Source organism: Heloderma suspectum, chromosome 5 (assembly GCF_057233095.1).
Source record: "Heloderma suspectum isolate Gila_16-S chromosome 5, 16-S_ref, whole genome shotgun sequence".
NCBI classification, from domain to species: Eukaryota; Metazoa; Chordata; class Lepidosauria; order Squamata; family Helodermatidae; genus Heloderma; species Heloderma suspectum.
In genome coordinates this window covers 186354022-186376040 of record NC_139462.1, presented here as the reverse complement: position 1 = coordinate 186376040, position 22019 = coordinate 186354022, and the positions used below count along the sequence as shown (strand labels likewise).

At 42.8% G+C, this 22019-nt stretch overlaps 1 protein-coding gene across 1 annotated transcript; it reads right to left on the bottom strand.

Annotated features, from left to right (window-relative positions):
- Positions 1-1379: 1379 nt before the first annotated feature.
- LOC146344948 (diacylglycerol kinase beta-like) lies at positions 1380-16660 on the bottom strand. Its single transcript, XM_084860458.1, has 4 exons — positions 16570-16660; positions 16309-16429; positions 12665-12725; positions 1380-3694 (listed from the first exon to the last, which is right to left on the bottom strand). The coding sequence occupies exons 2-4, from the start codon at positions 16383-16385 to the stop codon at positions 3587-3589; spliced, it is 246 nt and encodes an 81-aa protein (XP_084716584.1). The 5' UTR covers positions 16386-16429; positions 16570-16660; the 3' UTR covers positions 1380-3586.
- Between the last annotated feature and the right edge of the window lie 5359 nt (positions 16661-22019).

The following is a 22019-nucleotide window of genomic DNA, read 5'->3' as shown; positions in this document are numbered from 1 at the left end:
TATACACCGTTTTAGTGGAGAAGTTGGTCACAGTTATCAATCACATTCTATCAGCATACTGAGGCATCTTTGCTAGGTGACTAACAAATACAACAGTTATCTTACTATTCATTAAGAGTAATGAAGATATTAATACCCTATCCACCGCAGACACATTTATGATAATGAACATAGTTAGAAGACAATAAAAGCTACTTTAAAATCTTAGTGGCTAATGACCTTTTGTAAGTGCCTTTTAAATGAAGCATTTACTGAAGCAGCAAACTATTAAGGAAAGGGCCTTTTCAGTGGTGGCAGCCCAATTGTGGAATGCCCTTTCTAGGAAGGCTTGGACAGTACCTACATTGTGGTCTTTTTGGCAGCAGGTGAAGTCTTGTTATTTCCCCAGGCTTTTTAGTCCTTCACTTTTGTTTTTTAAATGTGCTGTTGTGTTTTTAGATTGTAACACTGCTGCTGCTGGTTTTTACTAAAGTTTTTATTTTAGTTTTATTCTGTTTTAGAGTTTTAAAGGGTTTATGTTTTATTATGTTGTATTTTATGGATTTAATTTTTGTGAACTCCCCAGAGAGCTTTGGCTATTTGGCAGTAGAGAAATGTAATAGGTAGGTAGGTAGGTAGGTAGGTAAGTAAGTAAATAAATTTACAAATGTTTGTACCATTATTAAGCAGTTATCACAGCATTTCCCTCTCCTTGCATCCTGTGGTCTATATCCCACAATATCTACAGTGGCATGTGAGATGATTCTCTGTGGCTTCTTTTCATGCTGCTCAAGGAATGTGTGTATGGAGTCAGGTAGGAAGGGCTTTTCTTCACAAACATTGTCTAGCCAAGACAGGCCCAGGGATGGACTATCTCCATGGTACTGTCCCTATGTTTTCTTATGAGCAAGATGCCAGAGCAGCATGGGGAAGCAACTCCAACAACACAGAAAGGAATTATGAATTATCCCTAACCTAGCTACTATTCTGGTATGCTGTGTGTGTGTGTTTTGATGTGGTTTTCAGTGGCGGTTTGCCTGTGAAATTATCATACAGGGTACCAGGGTTGGCCTAAGTTCCACCTGCTTCCTGAGGTGAAGAACAAGTTGGGTGCCCCCTCACATTCCATGTACAAAAGCCAACTGGATTGACAGTTGAATCTTCTTCAACAGTGGCAATGGAACAGCAATTTCCGCCACACCTGAAGGCTGCGGGCTAGCTTAGTGGGTGCAAGGCAGGCTGTGAGGCCCACAGCTGTCTCCTCCAACACTTGGCTGCCACTCCCAGCAACTGCCTAACTCTGCCTAATGAAAGGGCCGGCCCTGCAGGGCACAGCAAAGAACTGGGACTATTTTTTTAAAAAAGGGTTGTTGTGGAATATAATACACAGAAAACTGTATCATCATGTGAAAATATTTATTACCTGTAACCATAATTTCATAAAATCAATGTACATGTCATGTGATACAGAATCAGCAAGAAGTATTTGCCTTACAATCATGAATCGCTAGCTGAAGTAGCCATTGCATCAAATGTAGGTGTACATTCATATGTAGCTTACAAGAGAATAATATTTTTTACACTAAGATAAGTGCAATTGCTAACATCACTGGACCCATATATTAGTACACAGCCTTAGGTTTGGTGACAGACATCTCATTTCTCAATCTAATGCTGAATGTCACATCAATTGGCATTTCTCTGCTCATGTTTACTGAACATTAAGAATAATTTTCATTTACATTTTTACCAAGCAATATACAGCTTCTGTGTTCATCTTCAATTATATACAGACAAAATCAACCAAATCCTATAATGTACTCAAACTGTATCTAATGTACTTACATCCATGAGCAATACCACACACAACAGAAAGATTAAACGTCTGCATTTCATAAGGATGAATCAATAGGAAAAGAGATTTCATAAATCATTAGCAATTTATGGTATAGATTAAAAGGTGGGAGGATATAAATAAATCATGCATTTCAAGCAAGTTACTTTTCTTGGTAGAATGTTGGAAAGTAAAACATGCAAAGGTGAAACTCAAACAACTCTCAAATAAGGGGAAAAATCACAATAGTTTGGATTCAGACTTAGTCATACTTAGTACAGTAGACCCATTGAAATCAAGTTCCATTGATTTCAATGGATCTACTCTACTAAGTCACTACTTAGTTATACTAAGTATGACTAACTCTGGATCCAACCCAATGGCTTCTCCCAAAAGCATTTTACTATAGATGTATATGCGTATGTTTCAGTTTATATGCAACATTGCATTGTTGGCTGGCCTGGCCTTACCCATAAGACAGGGGCATTTAAATCACACAAAATAAACTGCATTGCCATTTCCAAACCATTAATACATTTTTAGGGACCATAGATGAGAAGAAACCATTACAGCAGAAATTCTTGGATTTAAGAAAGCAAACAGAAAGGCAGCAACATAAGATATTTTGCATTTATAAAGAAACAAACCAACAAACACATGATAGCCATCAATGTGTAACTCTGAATCTTCCAGATCCAGTGTCTCCATTGTCGTGCAAAAACTCTTGTGTGCACATGGCAGCTAGTCACTTAGAGGAAGCATGTAAATGCTCCCCATTTGTTCATAGGACCATTCTGTGACATAGATATGAAGCCCCAACATGCATTGAGGTCTGGGGTGACCTAATGATCTTTGATATACAGAGTTTTTATAAACACATGAAAAAATGAAAGCTGAATAAATATTCATTGTAATTAGTGAATACTAATGGATGAGAGTCCATGTGAAGTCAACAATTGGTGACAAACCCAGGTTTTCTTCTTGTGCTGTGTGAAATGGCCCACTAGCTCAGAAATAAGTTAGCAATGTTTCCTTTAACCTAATTGCTACAGTGTGGGTCTACATTTCTGATGGAAATGTTTGTAAACATGATAACTATGTGAAACTTAAACAGCCCAGTACTGAACAGTTACTTGGAAGTAAATCCCGCTCTGTGTAATGTTAAGTACGTTTCTGAGTGAAGAGTAACAGACCAAGGTAAATGAATTTTTCATGTTTCAGGCTTGAAATGACTGGATCTACACTGATTGGAGTTGGTTAGAGGGACTACTGGGTAATCCTAAGATAGAGTGTTAGTTATTCATCAGCATTAAGCAGCCAGAAAGGGAATCAACCCAAGGCTGTAATAAGCCTCATACTGCTTTCCTCAGGATTGGCCTGGAGTAGCCTAATGAGTTAACTATGCCATCTGAAAGACCAATCTGAAGTAAGCAGGTTGAGGATCACATCCCATGAAAATTACATTTCCAGCAGTGTTGCATTTTTTCCATTCCACAGCATGTTCATCCTGTAAATTAGTAATGGTAATGCATGCAACAAAAATATGTTTTATCACTTTATGTAAACATTAGCTTTCTTCATGCAAAATGCCTACAAAACTGTGGCAATAAATTATTCTAATAGCATCGTTTTACATTAGCTCAGTCACAGAAACTGTTATTCCAGATTCTATGATTATGCAGTAGAGAACATTTTAAAACCCTTGAAAGGTTTCCAGCATACATATTCGAAATCCCTGCTAATTTGATTTTGTAAGGATTTAACTAAAGAAGCTTATTCTTTGCTGCAGTTCCTTGTTCTGTTGATGATGGAAGAGAAAAGGCCAGTTTTGGGAGGTGGTCCCATCAGGATTGGAGCTTGATTCTTGTGGGTAATTTTTATCTGGTGGGAGAGAAAAGCGTTATCTGCTGTGTTAGCTAATCAGAAGATGTGGCAGTTTTAAGTTTCTTTACTACTAGCTTACAAACTTTAAAAATAGAAATTTTTTCACAGGAAAGCATTAAATGTTGTTCTGATTATGGTGATGATGACGACGACGACGACTGGATGAATGATTAATTGTGTGGTGTGTGTTTTTAATGGAGTAGTTATTATTGACTGGACCATTATCAAAATAGTTCACTGATCCACCTTCTAGTGCCTATACAGCACTAAGGCAGCTAACAATATTTTAAAATCACAGTATCATAACATACAAGTAAGGTACATTAGAATACAATAAAAATACAACAAACGCAGAGACCACAGATGAAACACAACATAAATCTCCATCACAATCATACCAATTACAGTACAATACACTGACTTAACATATATAATTTATCTAAAGTTGCTAGGTCTCCTGGCCTAAGCCTATTCCAATAAAAAGCATAAAAAGCTTGATAAAAAAAAATCCAACTAATTTGAAAAGTCTGAATGGAGTTCATTCTTCCCTCCCATAAGAACTTATAACTCGTTATTTTATGCATCACCATAATAGTCCAAATCTTCTTTTCCCACTATACAGGAATACAATTTTGATATGTGTTGTTTGCCAAGCTTTTTCAAGAAGGATCTTTGCAACTACTAACATTTGGCTCACCATCACCAGTAAGTCACTAGGGATTTGATTTTTAATATCACCCAGAAGTAGAGTTGTTGGGAGTTAATTGTAACTCATACCTTGCAATTTCTCTGATACCATTTATCAGATATCCTTCCATTATTCCTTATCCAAATTGCAGTGCCACCACATGTGGGCAGAAGTCCCGCTACCATTACATCTCCAGCACCTCTCTGTTACTGCTGAAAAAATCTGCAGATTTGTAAGTCAAAGTCTCTTTGATATTGCTCTTGTCTACATGTTCAAAACAACAACAGTATCAAATATATATACTAACCTAAGGAACTGTGAATGTCACAGAAGGTTACGAGCCTACGGCCGTGTTCATGGCTACTCAGAGCAAGGCTGTCACATGGGGATCCAAATAGGGCAACGTGTTCCACATGTTCCACATGTTATCCTACAGCTGGCTGTGGGCGTTTCTCCCTTCAGTAGCCTGTTGTGCCTTCCTCCCCCCACATGGCAGATGTGTGAGTAGAAGCTTTTTCTACTGTGGTTTGCTGCTGCTGGAGCAGGGTGATAATGCGTTTCGTGTGCATCAAGTATTAAAAATAGACACTTGATTATAGCAGCATTGTTACTAATCACATTGTTCATTGCACTTAACATGAACTTCAATGCTTCATTTCAAAATAACCACGAGGAATTAAAATAAAAATTGAACGTACTAAAAAGGTCAAAAATGATGAAGTATCATTCTAATTTGTTAATTAATTGATAGTAAAACCAAATCAAATATTGAAAGACCTGTTTAAAACACCATGAAAGACTATTTTATAGCTACCCATTTTGATTTCTTTGATATAAAACTAGAAATCACCTTAAATGAGACAACCTTAGCGTAGATTATGTCTCCAATTTTCTCTAATTCAAGTCTAAATTAGAGAAGACATTTTATGAATGTATGCTATGCTCAAAGCTAATTGAAAGCAATTATCAAAGTGGCATTTTGTCTGTGACTTTAAGATACATTGTAAGATAATAAATGATTCTCATTATGTAATAAAAAGGTCACATCTTGCCTTTGGGCTAGCGATGCTAACAGTTTTTCAAAAGCTATCTGAGACATTTTCTTTAGTGAACTACGACTAATACAAGAACCATCACTTATTAAATATCAGTTGTCATCTGCACAGTATCCACATCACAAATGAGTATTTCTTTCAAAAAGAAACACCACCTCATTAAAACTGGCAAAAAATATATCTCTCAAAGTGCACACCTGACATTTTCAAGCTAAAATGAATATCCTTCACTTGTCATTCACTAATAGTAATGAAACAAAAAATGTACACCAAGAGGAGAGGCTCATTAAAATAGGGAATAGGCTGCTTCTTGGGGTAGAAATTTACTTTATAATCAAAAGAGACAAAAATATAAAAATCTCAACAGGATAAGTGGGCTTTATTGAACTTTCCTGGACTCTTAGCTTACTGTGCCATAGGAAAACATATAAAGAACAGACATGGAACTGTATGCATGCACTGCCAAGATCACTTCTTCTACATACCATTAAAATCAGGAAGACCTATTCACCCTAGACTACAGGCCTCTGAGCAGGCCTAGAGAAGTCTAGTATGCAACAGGGGACTTAATGAACTCTAAGACGTGTCACTGGACAACCCTCATCCCAAATAATTCCATGGTCCTCAAAATCTTCTCCATGGAAGATTGTTCCATGGAATTCTGATGGATAGTTTTGTCTATCCTTATTGAATCAGGATTCTTTTGTTGCTGAATTTAACACTACATCTTGCTGTGCTTAAACAAGATGCCAACTTCTCCTTTGTTGATCGTAGGAATTATAGCTTACTTGAAATGTTCAAAAGCAGAAGCTAAAAGTCAGTGGCTCAGTTCAGACATCACACCAAAACCATGGTTTGTGTTAATCATGGCTTAGGATCCATGGTTTGAGCTTCCAAATCTATAGGTAAACCATGGTTTAGAGCTGCTTTCATTTTCCATCTTCTCAGTACTTCACTCTCCAATTGCAGCAGCCTCTACAGGTAAAGCAACAGTCATAAATATGGTTTATCAATTCAGACATCACAACAAACCAATTGGCAGACTTAATTTGCAAACTTAATACATAATAGCTGGGATCCAAAGGGCTACTTTAGGTATGCCCAAGTGCTTGTGCACACCTGATGGAGGGCTTTTTTTTTAAACTTGTTCCTTTTCAAACAATAGACCCACATGCCATATCAGAAACTGCTTTTGAAAATCCCCTTCACTTCAGATGTGGCTTGCCATGAAGAATGGGGAGCTGCTGTTTGAGAAATATAAGCCTGAAGACCCTTTGGGTATTTGGAAGTAGTTGCCCTCTTATGTATATGGATCCCTGCCCTGGTTTCTTATGTTTTGCTGGCAGATTGAAAAAAATTATTCTCAATTCAGACATTATCTTAAGCTTCCTTAGCCATGGTTTGGTGTGATGTTTGAACCGAAACAACATTGATTGCTAGAGATATAGTTGTGTAAGTAGTAAAGAAAAGTAGTAAAGGAGACCATGTCAGCCCTCAGAGATACTACACACAATTCATCATTAATATACAAAGGTCATATCTACACCTTGCGTCATATTGATACAATCCCATCATGGTGACACTATATCCCTCTTGCACATTTATACCTCGTAGCACACACAATGACATCTGTTGTGGTATTTTGGATAATACAGAATAAAAAGCAGGAAATAAAGCTAGAAAAGTGGTATACGGAATGCATAGTGTGCCCCAACAGTTATCAGTGCACTTCAATACTGATAAATAGCAGTCGTGCAGATCTAGCCAAAGTTGGGTTCCTTCTTTCATTTAACCACACCAACTTGCTCTTGGAAAAGGATTGTGTTACTGAACACTGTGCTTTGCTCTGGTCCCAAAAGAAGACCAATTAAAGGGAAGATTTTTTTAAAAAAACTTGGTTTGGGAGACAGCCATGAAAATGATGCAGTTGCAGAAAATTTTCCAAATCTCCTCAATGATATTTGAGGATTGATCAAAGGCAAGGGATGAGGATCTTAAGAGCACAAAGAAACATAATTTCGGGACCTAAGATTTAATGGCAGGCTGTTAAATACAGAACAAGCCTTGAGGGAATGTACAGTAAGTTTTTATATCACACCAGCATACCATTCTTGGTCTGTGTTCTCTGTCATGTTGGCCTTGCCCTGTGATCCACCCCAGTGCTTTAAAATATAGATCTTTCTGATAGTTCACTTAAAACAATTTCTTAGCAATATCATTGCACCAACTGAAATTAAATCTAATTAGTTTGGCATTAATTAAGCTCTAATAATATACTCTAGTATCACTCCTAAATAGTGTGATCCATTTCCCCTTCACACAGGTAAATTGGAAAACACGGTGGTGTCATCATAATTTTTAAACATACTGAGAAAATGACAGAGCTGCAAAATTAAAATAAATGATTAATGGCATTTTTTTCATGTTTTATACTAATAGGTATTGCTGAGCCCTTAAATTAATAAAGCTGTCAAGTTCAGGGTTGTTACAGGATCCAGCACAGAACTAAAATGGAAATTATGTATTCCACAGACACCTAAAGATGACACTTTGGAATATTTTAAATTTTAATTAGTAGGTGCAATTGTTTTGCCCCCCCACCTTTAAACCACCACAAATTAATTGGCAATTAGTCACAACTAATTCTTTTCTTAACAATCTGAAATGGAAAGATAGGTGATTACATCTCAGCACAGTTGTCTAAGGTGCAGAAAGCACACATGCAGTAAATTGCATTGTCAATTATACATATATATATAAAGAACTTGTGAAATTAAGAAAGGATTATGCATAGGTAAACAAAAATCATGTATGCACAACGTTGTAGGGGGCACAAAAATAATACCCAACCACACAGCACAGTGTCAGGCCTCAAATGTATGCAAAGAGAAGTTCATACAAGGCTAAATAAGATGTAGACAAGTTTGTATACTAACCGTTGGAGCCCAGCTGAGTGCTTAGAATCATAGAATAGTATAGAATAGTAGGGTTGGAAGGGGCCTACAAGGCCATTGAGTCCAACCCCCTGCTCAGTGCAGGAATCCAAGTCAGAGCATCCCCGACAGATGGCTGTCCAGCCTCGCCTTGAAGGCCTCCAGTGTGGGAGAGCCCACCACCTCCCCAGGTAATTGGTTCCATTGTCGTATTGCTCTTACAGTCAGGAAATTTTCCTGATGTTCAGCCGGAATCTGGCTTCCTGTAACTTGAGCCCATTATTCTGTGTCCTGCACTCTGGGATGATCAAGAAGAGATCCTGGCCTTCTTCTCTGTGACAACCTTTCAAGTACTTGAAGAGTGCTGTCATATCTCCCCTCAGTCTTCTCTTCTCAAGGCTAAACATGCCCAGTTCTTTCAGTCTCTCTTCATAGGGCTTTGTTTCCAGTCCCCTGATCATCTTTGTTGCCCTCCTCTGAACCCTCTCCAGTTTGTCTGCATCCTTCTTCAAGTGTGGTGCCCAGAACTGGACACAGTACTCCAGATGAGGCCTAACCAGTGCTGAGTAGAGGGGAACTAGTACTTCCTGGGATTTGGAAGCTATGCTTCTATTAATGCAGCCCAAAAGAGCATTTGCCTTTTTTGCAGCCACATCACATTGTTGGCTCATATTCAGCTTGTGATTGACAACAATTCCAAGATCCTTCTCGCTTGTAGTGTGGTTGAGCCATGTATCCCCCATCTTGTAACTGTGCATTTGGTTTCTTTTTCCTAGGTGCAGAACTTGGAATTTATCCCTATTAAATGTCATTCTGTTGTTTTCTGCCCAGCGCTCCAGTCTATCCAGATCACTTTGAATTTTGTTTCTGTCTTCCAAAGTATTAGCTATCCCGCCCAATTTTGTGTCATCTGCATATTTGATCAGCATTCCCTGCACCTCCTCCTCCAAGTCATTAATACAAATGTTGAAGAGCACTGGGCCCAGGACTGAGCCCTGCGGTACCCCACTCGTTACCTCTCCCCAGCTTGAGAAGGTCCCATTGATAAGCACTCTTTGAGTCCGATTCTGTAGCCAACTGTGGATCCACCGGATTGTTGTTTCATCTAGCCCACTTTGAACTAGTTTGCTCATCAGGATATCATGGGGCACTTTGTCGAAAGCTTTGCTGAAGTCGAGGTATATGATGTCTACAGCATTCCCACGGTCTACAAGGGAGGTGACTTGATCAAAAAATGAGATCAGATTTGTCTGGCAGGACTTGTTTTTGACAAATCCATGTTGGCTTCGAGTAATCATGGCATTGTTGTCAAGGTGCTTCCAGATGGATTCCTTTATCATCTGCTCCAGAATTTTGGCTTGTTCAACTGTAAACCATTCCTTCCTAAGATTCGGGCTTAGTCCCACAATGCTGAGCGTACTTTTGTGAGGCTTTGATTTGGGCCGCTCAGTGCACTGTACCAGGTATCAGTGCGGGTTGCAGGTTCTTGTGGGCCCTTGGACAAGACACCCTCAATGGGGCCCCTCCTTCAGTGAGTCTACTCTCTCACTGGTAAGAGCTGTTACTGCTCCTTCTCCACTTTCTCATCATTGCTACCGCCTTACTTGCTTGACAGGCAGAGAGGCAGAGAGCAAATAGCCAGTGGCAACTACTGCTCTTCCTTCACACCACAACCTTGTCTGGGCCAGAGCAAGAGGCAGGTGAACACACAGGCTGCAATGGTGAAGGGGAGGAGCAAGTCCAGGAGGATCTTGTCAGTGGGCCTGTGCTGGGGTATAGCCCTTGGCAGATGCCCAACCATGCTTACCCTTGACGCTGGCCCTGCCAGGCATTGTGCCTGAGCCACCAAACTATTACACTTTGATATAAAGCACATTTATTTCCAGTTAAATCTGTCCGACCCAGGACCTCCCTCATGCATGAGAGCCCTGAGGCATTCTCGGAGCTCCTACCCATGCTAAAGATTCCCAGTTCAGTCGACTAGATGTGGTCATTTTGCTCACATATCTCTTTTTGTGCACACAGCTGTCTCAGTTCAAGCATGCAAAAAAGCCGCTTGTGTGTTCTGGAGCACCCTGCAGTTCCGGGCAGGAAGATTATGTTTAGGACTTTCTATTGTAGGCTTTAATAGGTAAGAAAACCACCCCAAAGGAAGCCATGAGACATCTGCTTGGGCTAAGAACCACAACTTTATGAACTACAAATACAGATCTGCAACAAGCCTACACAACTTAGCTCAATCAAGTACAGGCACCCTATATCTCAAGGCAGTCTTCCTAAACCTGGGTCTCTCCCAGCGTTTTGAATGACAACTCCCATCAGCCCTAGTCAGCATGGCCAATAGTCAGGGATGATGAAGCTGTAGTCCAAAACATCTGGAGGGACAAGGTTGGGGAAGATATATGCCTTAAGATATAGGGTGCCTGTAGTCCTCTTATCAGCTCCTATTGGGCAATACCATGCTGGTTCAATGCGTGGATCAAAGATGCTGCTGACCAAAAGCCTGTTGCTGACCTGTGTCTTCCCTGATGCTAGACACCACCCCTACTGGCTAGCATTCACTGGACTGCAGCTTCCAGGGTCCAAGATCTGCTTCCTCCCCTTGAGCCAGCTTGCAATGAGAGGTAGGTTGAGTAAGCAGCCCTTTACTCTCCTGATGCCACAGGGTGCTGACTAGGGTAGCCTAACTCACTTGCTGCCCACACTACCCACTAGTTGTGACTAATATATTAAAGCCCATTAGAGCAATCCTATGGCCCCCAAGACAGAGGAGTCTGGGGAGCCATAGGAAACTTTGGATTCCTAGATCCGAGGTTGGAGACAGTATGCTGGCCTTGGATCCAGGAGTCCGAGCTCCCTCCTCACCCCCTTGCAGCCAGCACAGAGAGAACTGCACCAGCTGCCTCTCTGAGTTCACAAAGGCAACCTCGGAGAGGGGAAAAAGGGGACGTGCTGGTGGGTGGGAAGGGGAGGGGACTGGGGAAGCAGGGATATGAGCTATCCCCAACCTTCCCCAGCCTACACCCCTACCCAACATCTCAGCTAGATGGGCAAAAACGCCCATCTAGCTAGAATGCAGAGCAGGGGGAGTGTGGAGGCAAAGAAAACTTCCATGCTCCTCCAGCTCTGCATAGGATCTCCATCAGGGAAATGGAGAATCCCATTCTGACGGGAATCCTGATGGGAATCCCAATAGGATTGTGCCCTTAGCCAAATTATTGCAAGCTACTCAGTAGGCAAAAACAAAGTACTTCCAAATGGCGATCAGGGAATACCACCCAAATTCCTACTCAGCCTGTGAGGTGACTGGCTTATCCCATACTGCTGCTCTGGGCCAGATGGGTTGGTCCAAAGAGGCAAAACAGTGGGCAATGGCACCTTAAACTAGGCATAGTTAGCTGGGGAATGCTGGGAGTTGTAGGACTTTTCTCTGACTAAACACACATAGGATTGCACCCCTAGGCAAATCCCCAAATGGGGGAAAAGATGGCCTTAAGTGGCACTGAGAGCACTTCTTACTTTACAGCTTCTCTTTTTTAACTCTTAAAAGCTGCTGTCTCTGCTGGCATGGCAGAGTTCTTTGGAGGCATGGCAGCAGCAGAGTTCTGCCTCCCACCATATTCTTTCTCAGAGCACATCTGGGAAAGATGGTAGTGGCAATAGCCATACGTCCACTGCTGCCATGCCACACCAGTACTCATGGCTTTTAAGAATTTTTTAAAAGGGGGAAAGGTAAGAATTTTCCCCTCCACTATTTAAGCACCTCCCCTCAAAACAACAGCAGAATGGCTGCTCCAAATTTGCTTCCCGTGAATGTGGTGGCCAGTTGGGGGGAAGGACACTAGGAAAGAGAGCTATCTCCTCCCATTCTCCTCTGCACCTTGATTAAATTTACTTCATCATTTAATCAGAGCCTGCGGAAGTCTTTCCAGTGTCTTGAATGGGTTTGCATAAGAATCAATAAAAAGGTTGAAGGGCCCCAAAATACTCAACTTATCTGAGAACATTATATTTAGAAAAGGTAAAACTAAAAACACATGCATTCTGAGTTCATACATAAGGTTGTCACGCATAAAGTTGCACATTATATTGCAAGGAGAGATTATACTGAAATCTGTGTGTAAGATTGCAGCCCAGTTCTTTAATCATAGGACTAGCATTGATTACACTACAAGATTGAAGAGATAATGTGATATACTTTCATATAGTATAACAAACCTCATGATGATACTCATATTTTTGTTGTTGGTTTGACCAACTTTATCTCATATACCGATCAAGACATACTTACTGTACAAGGTGTTTGCATCCATGGCTCTCCGTCGATCTGCATAGGCAGAGCCTTGCTGGTCCTAGAGCAAAACAGTTATAGGAAGAACAGTGTCTGGAGAAAATAAAGTGCATGTTCTAAACAGGTAGCAGCACCCTGTCACATCCCACCCAGAGACACCCTAATTTGCACATGCATCTTCCAGTGACAGATGTCATCACAGATGCAAAATAAGGCATGACCCGGTACGTTAAGAGAGCAATCCTTTGGCTGCTAGACAGCGGCTAGACAGCCTTAGGATTGGTTGGTTTCCAGGAACTGACCTCAGAGCCCGTGCTCCGAGGCCAGTTCCCAGAGAACCTCCTCCCTGCCCCCACAACCTCGTAGGCAGTGCAGATCGTCCCCGGGCTCCACGGTCAGAAGAGCAGCGTGGGGTGGGGCAAAAGGGAGGCATTGCCGGGGGCGGGGAGGGGGGAGTGTGGAAGTGCTGGTACGATGCTTCCTATGTGTCATCCAGCCTCTCCCCGCCCCCCGCTCCAAAGTCCCGCAGCGAGACAGCTAAAATTGGCCGTCTAGCTGTGAATGCAGGTGGCTGGAGTGCAGAGGAAAAGATTCCCTCCGTGCTTTGCCTGCCCAGGTTTGGAGGCGGCCGCCTATCCTGATAGGACTGTGCCCTTAGAAAGGTAACCTGTCACTCCACAACACACACTATTGGGTAGTATCCAAGTTAGTCCTACATAGAGTGGACCCATTGAAATGAATGAGACTTAAGTTAGTCATGACTAACTTAAATCCCATTCTTTTCAATGGGTCTGCTCTATGTAGGATTAACTTTGGCTACTACTCTATGTATGTCTGCATTCTAAGGCCAAAATAAATCCCTGGTTTACAAATATTTCTGATCAAATTGAGGGCTGACTGATGCAACCGACTGTGGCTCAAGTGAGGGTGCTTCCAGGTGGCGGGCTCCCAGCACTACCAGTCTGAAGGCATGGTGCAGCAATTCCCTCTTTTTTTCTTCATGGATTTTCTGCAGTAAGAAAAAAAGACGAATGAACTGCTGGGAAAACACGGGAGGGTTTCAACTGGAGGACATTGTCATCTGGACCCCCTGCAAAATTCTGTGAATGAGGCAAGGCAATGCTATAAAAGCCTTGTCTGGAAGCAACCTTACCTGACTTTACCATGTGGTGAACTGGCCATGTGATTGTGTCCACAGGTTTTCATACTGTGAGCCAGCACGTCCTTGAGAACATTCAGGTAAGCGGATTGAAGAACGACACCTTTACAACTTGCAAGCATGTTGAGGCAATCGCATGATCCACTTCACCACATGACAACTTGGGCTGACTTCACAAGATCAAATGGGAGTCGAAATGGTTGCATGGATAGGCCTGGGTGTCAATCAAATGAAGACAGCCTAACCTGTGACTCATATCTTACAACATACTTCATGTTGTACAATGAAAAAGTAAAGCATCGCAATTATTATGAATCCCAAATTATGATTAGCGTATTTTTGAACTAGGCGGATATCCTATCAATAGTGGTTTTATAATGACTCACGTCCAAATTCTTATCAGCCCCCCCATAATTCAAAGCTCTAAATGTTAATGATATAATAGTGGAGAAAATAAAGCATCAAGGAAGCGCTACTTTGGCGCTGGTAGAAGAAGTCGCTGCTCTTGAAGTGGTTATTGAGTGTGGAGTGCTCCTGTTCTAGGGGTGTCAGAGAATTTCTCGCCGAAACTTCGGGGGGCCGAGTGCCAACGTATTCGGCACCCTGAAGTAGTTTCGGGGAGAAATTCCCCCCCGCCCCCCCCCGGGATGGGATTTACCTTTCCCGAATGTCGCTCCCGGTGGCGGGTCGCAGCGGCGGTTCGGCAGGGCTTCGACAGAGGCGGGGGCGGCAGCCGGTCTTTCGACCGGCCGCCGCCGCCGCCACCATCATTCCAAGAAAAGTTTAAAAAAACCACGCCCCCGTGATAGGCTACGTGACGATTAACGTAGCCTATCACGGCTAGATTTGCAAAGTCAGCCGTGATAGGCTACGTAAATCGTCACGTAGCCTATCACGGGTGACTTAAAAAAAAAAAAAAGCGCGTACGGCTAATGGTGGCCCCCATAGGGAGCCGCCATTTGGGTTCCTTATTTGGTCGCTGTAGTCTACGTAAAGATTACATAGACTACGTCGAAAATAAGGGCAACGCTATTTGTGTACGCACTCTTTTTTTTTTTAAGTCACCCGTGATAGGCTACGTGACGTTTAACGTAGCCTATCACGGCTGACTTTGCAGATCTAGCTGTGATAGGCTACGTAAATCGTTACGTAGCCTATCACGGGGCATTTTTATTTTTTTTTAACTTTTCTGTTGAAGTTCGCGGTCGGGGAGACGGGGCACTTCTCCCCGGCCTGAATTTCGGCTGGGGGTGAGGCGGGAAGCCTCCCCCCGGCCTGAATTTCAGCCGGGCGAGGCGGAAAGACACCCCCCGCTTGCATGCACTTCGGGGGGAGAAGCGAAGCGCCTCCCCCCCACCGCAAAAAAAGCTGCGGGACAAGGTAAGTCCCTTTCGTACATCCTGACCTGTTCAGGCTTCCAGCCAGCCACACCCTCTTCCAGAATACTTCATCATATCCCACCCCCAATTTACTCTTCCCCTGCACAACAGTCAGCCATCATTCCATGTTCACTGAGCATACTCAGCCCGCAGTGAATTGTTCTTTCCCGCTTAGGACTCCCCCCCTAAAAATATATATTTTTGTATTTCTGCAAAGTCCTTGGGGTTCTCTCAACCCTTTTAACCTCTCCCTTTTCTGCACGGATGGTGCACTTTTGGCTACACAGGGTTAGGCACTTGGAGAGTGAGTCTGTCATTATTATATAGGGTTAAATTTTTACATAGAAGTAAAGCACTGTGTTTGAGTGCCCTTGCCGACTCCTAGCCCGTTGAAGCTAGGTGCAGGAGTGGAACTAGGTTTTGAAATTGAACATAAGCAGCAAAGTGTGTCCTGAACATTCACACTTTTGATTCTGATATTTCAGTAGTCAAATCTGAAATCGCCTTGCATTGTCTTGTACATCTTTCCTCCACTACATTTGAAAATGCTCTGGGTTGAACTGGCAGTTGAACTTGGAAAAGTGTGACCTGATTGTGTGTAACAAGTTTCATTCTGGTATCTCCCATGTTCAATGGAGTTGTCACCTTACAAAATGGCAAAATAAATTGCAAACTGGATGGCAAATAGTTGAGTTGATATAAGAATGCATGACAAGTCCTGCTGTATCAGACCAATGGCCCACGTAGTCCAGCATTCTGTTTCCCACATTGGCTAACCAGACTCCTTCCCAGAACTGGGTATTCAGTGGCACACTGCCTCTAAAACTGGAGACTCTCTATAGCCATCATGATGTCTAATAGCCACTGATAGATTTATCCTCTGTGAATTTAACTATTCCACTTTTAAAGCTATCTAACCTGGTGGCCATCGCTACATTTCATGACAGCAGGTTCTATAAATTTATTATATGCACTGTGAAAAAGTACTTTCTTGTTTTGTATGCCCTGAATCTTCATTTCCATTGGAAGATCCCATGTCCCACTATCACTTTGCCTGACAAGAAAATGCACAGTTCTAAATGTTCAGGGGAAAATATGGTTCCTACCTGATGATAACAGATGAACATTGAGCAAGACGTCTTCCAGCACTTTTCAGTCCAGTGTATATTTGACCCATCTCCATGGCTCCCTCCAGACCAACCACTTCCACTAGCTGGTCACTCAAAGCTGAAAACAAAACACAGAGCTCTTAGGCCTGAACTAGAAGTTACAAAAGATTCATGGCTACTACTCAGAACGGCAGCTCCCTCTCTTCCCAGCAATATCTCAGCATAATAATGTGAAATACAAAACATGTTTTGTATTACTAAGGTTACTTGAGATAGAGGAGGACAAGATGAGTCGCTTCTGGGTTTGGGAGGCAGCTGTGTATTCTCTGTAACCTCTAGGTCTGGTTTCCAAGTCAAGTTAAAATGCTTACATATCCTCAAGTTATTTAGTACATGTAAAACTAACTCAAATTATGAAGGTCAACTTTTTGGAATTTTGATGCAAACCACAACATGCAGGGTTAATGGCTCCCTGTTGTCCCCCACTCCTGGCTCAGCCTTTCAAATCTCTAACTTACTTTGTATCAAATACCTCACAACCCACAGACTGTGCAACAGTCTCCAAATCTTCTTGGACTACTGGGATCAATTGCAGGAGCAATTTTTTTTTTTCTTTTTTGCTAAGTAGAGATATGAGCTGGTAACAACATCACATTTAATTATTTGGACCTTTCAACAGTTCTTGCCAATATTTTATGGCAAGAAATTTTATGGCAAGTAACTGCAGTTTATAAGAATGATACATTGTAATATAAGTGACTGGTTTATCGGGAATATTTTGCCTCAGAGTGTTACAACATGTCATTTCAAAACGAAAACCTGGAGCAAATAAATAGAAGTAAAGTTAAAACCTACTTTCACTAAAGGCACTATCCTATTGCTGACTGGGGCATGCTGGTAGTTATAGGCCTTTCTTCTGTCTAAACATGCATAGGATTGTGCCCTAAAGCTATATTCTTTGACCATAAGAAAGAGCCCATAAGATACAGAAGTTATGTTCAGCTTCTTCAAAATAGATAGATACAAAGCGGAAAATAACATTTAAATATAAGCACAATATACTAGCTAGAGAACCTACCTGAAGTGGATGAAAGAGACCAAGGGCTGTTTCGGATGTAATGTTCCTGGCTTAAGAAGCCATAGCTTATTAAGCCGAGAACAAGCCTTGGGCCCACACACTTCCCCATTGTGTGCTGGTTCTACAGTGCTTCAATCCTGGTCTCTTTAAACTACAGTTCCTTGTTAAGCCTGAAACAGGGAACTATGGTTTAATGTCAGTTTACTAAGCAGGATCTGAAACCAGAATCAATTCATGGTTAAAGATTCTGGTTAGTAAACGTACATTAAATCAAAGTTACCGATTGCCGACATAATGGAAGCTCATGGTACAAATCCAGTCCTTTTCATAAAGGTTGCCAAGGCCACCCCAAGACATTTTGCTGCCTGAGGTAGAGCAGCAAATGGTGCCCCTCTCCCATGTCAAGGTACTTAGTACCCAAGTCCAACCATGTTATTCTGGCACCTGAGGCAGAAAATCTCACAAGCACCTCTCCCCTTCCCTGGCAGTAATAAATTAATGATTTGCTGCCTTTTCATGACACCAAAAATCTGCTGCCTGAGGTGGTTGTCTCACTCTGCCAAAGATAGAGCCAGCCCTGCAGGGTGCTGAGGGGTTCCTCACATAACCCTTCAAACCTACACCTGCCTCATTCTGGGCATGCTGCTGCAATGCACCAAACCATTCTGGGTGAGCCAAGGCTCTCTTACTTCACACATATATATCCAGCAGCCTGTTGCTTCTCAGTCCTCCACATGCAATGACACTTGCCCCTGCTCCATCTGAGAGTAGCCTACATATTAGGAACTGGACAGTGGTGGGACATTGGATACATGTAACTTAGGCACAGAAAGGCCTTGGCTGGCGTGAGAAGACACGGGGAGGATCACAGAAAGTTCTATAATGAATCCCATAGCTCTATGCTCCCAATCTATGGTTAGAGTGGCCACTTACGAATCACCAAGAATGAGGACAGTGATGCGCATACAATGTGCTTGTGCTAATTTATACGCATAGAAGCACATTAAGAGATAATTCTTATAATTGAAATAGAAATACAGGAGATCTCACCATAATGTGGAAGTCCGAGGCCAGGTGACCTGTGCGTCTCTCTCTGCCTTTTCAGTCTGCTGTTCAGGTGCTAACTGTTGATGGGCAACTGTCCTTCTGGTTCATTATCTTTAAACTGAATTCTGTGGGATTTACTCCCAAGTAAGTCTACAGTGTTGCAGCTGTGCAGTGTAATCTCAAGCATCTTTGTTCACGGCTAGGTACCACTGAGTTCCGTGGGACTTGCTCGCTATTAAGTGGGTTTAGGAGTGCAGTCTTGCAGTCTGATCCTATACTTACCTATGTAGAAATAAGCTCCACTGTGTTCAGTGGGGTTTACTCCTGTGTTTGCATGCACAGGACTGGAGTGTTAGGTGTAATCAAATGCACGTTTAGCTGGCCATAAGCCCCATTAAACTCAGTGAGACTTTCTTTTGATCAGGCTGCATATCTTCAAAGGTGCTACAGGCCTCTGCCTACTTTGCTACAACTGTCTTAACACAGATATTCTAAGGGCGATCATCGCCTCTGCACTTCTCCCACTCCGCATTTTTGCTGGATGGGCATTTTTGCCTGTCTAGCTAGGGCTGTGCAAAGGGGGAGGGAAGGAAGCTGGGGAGGTCTGGGGATAGCTCACATCCTCACTTCCCCAGTCCCTGACCCCCACCCACCCACAGAACCTCCCCCTTTCCCTCCTCTCCAAAGTCATCTTTGTGACCTCTGAGAGGCAGCCAGCAGAGTTCTCTCCATGCCAGCTGCAAGGGGGAGGGGGCGGGGAGCTTGGACTCCCAGATCCGAGGTCGGAGTGCTGATTCCAACCTTGGAACCAGGAATCTGAACTGTCCTATCCACCCCCTGCCCCCAAGTTGCTGTCTAGGGGCCATAGGGTTGCTCTCTCACTGAATTTGAAAACTAGTAGCATAATTTGAAAGAAAGGAGACATTTTATTCCGCTGGTTCTGCATTAAATGTGTTGCCAAGAACAGATGGACAAGGAAGAGAAACATTTTATTTCAGTTCTAGATTGTGCCTAATGCCTGTGCTTCATAGACTGGTAGTTAATATAAAATTTCCTGGAAAATAGTCTACCAGGTATGATAGAAAGAAGACCAATCACACACTTGTCATTTATATATAATCAGCCATGTTCATTATGTATAGATAGCATGGATATAAGATGTGCAAATACAAATACACTTTCTCATACCTTGAACATTAGTGAAAAATCTAGTTCAGTTTAGTGGCAGTATTCCCCACCACTCCTCCATCAGTGGTTTTTGGAGACGGTTCACCTTTCATTTCATCTCACCTTTAATTTCATTTATTATATTTCTATACCGCCCCATAGTCGAAGCTCTCTGGGCAGTTCACAAAAATTAAAACCATTAAAATACATTATATAAAATACAAAAACCATTCACATAACGACATAAAACAAATAACACACACAACAACATATATCTAAAACAATTTAAAACAATCAGCCAGAGACACTCAAGAGACTCATTATATGCTGCCAAATGCCTGAAAGAACAGGGCAGTTTTAACCTGGTACCGAAAAAATGACAATGGTGGTGCCAGGCGGGCCTCATCAGCGAGATTTTTCCATAAATGGGAAGCCACCACTGAAAAGGCCCTCTCCCTTGTTCCCACCCTCTGAGCCTCCCTCACAGGAGACTCCCGGAGGAGGGCCTTAGATGTAGAGCATAGTGTATGGGTCAGTTCATGCCAGGAGAGGCGTTCTGTCAGGTACTGTGGTCCCAAGCTTTGTAGGGCTTTATAGGTCAAAACCAGCACTTTGAATTGGGCTCAGAAACATACAAGCAGCCAGTGCAAGCGGGTCAGAATCAGTCTTATATGTTCAGACTTTCTGGTCCCCATTATCAGTCTGGCTGCCACATTTTGCATTTCTGAACCACCTTCAGCAGCAGCCCCACATAGAATACATTGCAGTAATCTAACTTGGAGGTTACCAGAGCATAGACAACTGAAGCCAGGTTATTCCTGTCCAGATACGGGCATAGCTGGGCCACTCTGTGCCACTGAGGCTACATGAGCCTCTAGTGACAAAGCTGGCTTCAGGAGGACCCCCAAGCTACAAACCCGCTCCTTCAGAGGGAGTGCAACCCCATCCAGAACAGGATGAGCAGTCAGCAGAACCACCCAGTAACAGCATCTCAGTCTTGTCTGGATTAAGTTTCAGTTTATTAGCCCCCATCCAGTCCATTGTCACAGCCAGGCATCAATCTAGCACATCCATAGCCTCACCTGAAGAAGATGAAAAGGAGAAATAGAGCTGCGTGTCATCAGCATACTGATGACAACATGCCCCTGAACTCTGGATGACTGTGCTCAGCTGTTTCATGTAGATGTTAAATAGCATGGCGGATAAAACCAACTGCTGCGGAACCCCATAGTGGAGAGTCCATGGGGCAGGGCAATATCCCCCAAGTGCCACCTTCTGGAGCCGACCAAAGGAGTGAAACCACTGCAGTGCAGTGCCTCCCGCTCCCAACTCAGACAATCGTCCCAGAAGGATACCATGGTCAATGGTATCAGAAGCCGCTGAGAGATCAAGGTCACACTCAATAAGGTCACACTCCTCCGGTCTCTTTCTCAACTTAGGTCATCATACAGGGCAGCGAAGGCTGCTTCCGTGCCTTGCGGTTGATGAATGAAAATTGCCACAACTAAGGCACTTGGAACTTCTGAACAAGTGCTGTCCAGTCTTTAATGCCATCATTAAAGCACATATATTTGGTAAAGTAATGGAAGATCTTTCCTAAAGAAGTTAGTGCAAATCAAACATGTACTCAGCCTTCTCAGGATCGAGTGGTGCATATGGAAGCAGAGTTCCAGGCACCAATTGCCACCTCGAAACACTTCCATGTGCGCAAGAGGAAGTCTCACACAATTTCCATAGCTGGATTGGATCTGCATGTGCAGGTCCAGATAGACAGCCTATCCTGCCTGCTTTCACAGTGCCAATTGACTACTTGTGAGAGTGGGGGAGGATTGATTGATTGATTGATTAATTTACAATACTTCTATAGTACTTAGACATAGACATAGAATCATAGGGTTGGAAGGGCTACAAAGGCCTATAAGACCATGGAGTCCAACCCCCTGCTCAGTGCAGGAAACCTGATTCCCAGGCAGTCTCCCATCCAAGTACTAACCAGGGCTGACCCTGCTTAGCTTCTGTGATCAGACAAGATCAGGCACATCTTGATGTATTAAAACCCCTAAGTGGTTTACAGTAAAATACAGCATCCAGTCTTGAACTACAGAAGGCTGATTTGCACTCTCACTCAGAGGAGGATCATTATTCCACAGGTGGTGGCATGTAAGGAAAAGAAGTTGCCTAGGTGTACTGAATGGAGCACCCAGCTCAGTGGCAGTCAGAGCACAGGATCTGCATGCAGAAGGTTCTGGGTTGAAATTCCGGTATTGCCAGGTAAGCCCAGAAAAAACTCCTGCCTGACACCCCGGAGAGTCAGTGTTGGCAGTACTGAACTAGAAGGACCAGTGGTGTGACTCAGTATAAGGCAGCTTCCTGTGTTCCTATGGCACAGTGGGTTGGAACACACTTGCCCACTCCC

Bases quoted from the DNA above. Each gene is read 5' to 3' on its own strand.
- LOC146344948 (XM_084860458.1), bottom strand. From the start codon at position 16,385: ATGGAGATGGGTCAAATATACACTGGACTGAAAAGTGCTGGAAGACGT. The intron at 12,726-16,308 runs GTAGGAACCATA...GTTTTGCTCTAG, and splicing joins TGTTCATCTGTTATCATCAG to GACCAGCAAGGCTCTGCCTA. The intron at 3,695-12,664 runs GTAAGTATGTCT...CTCTCCCACCAG, and splicing joins GGATGCAAACACCTTGTACA to ATAAAAATTACCCACAAGAA.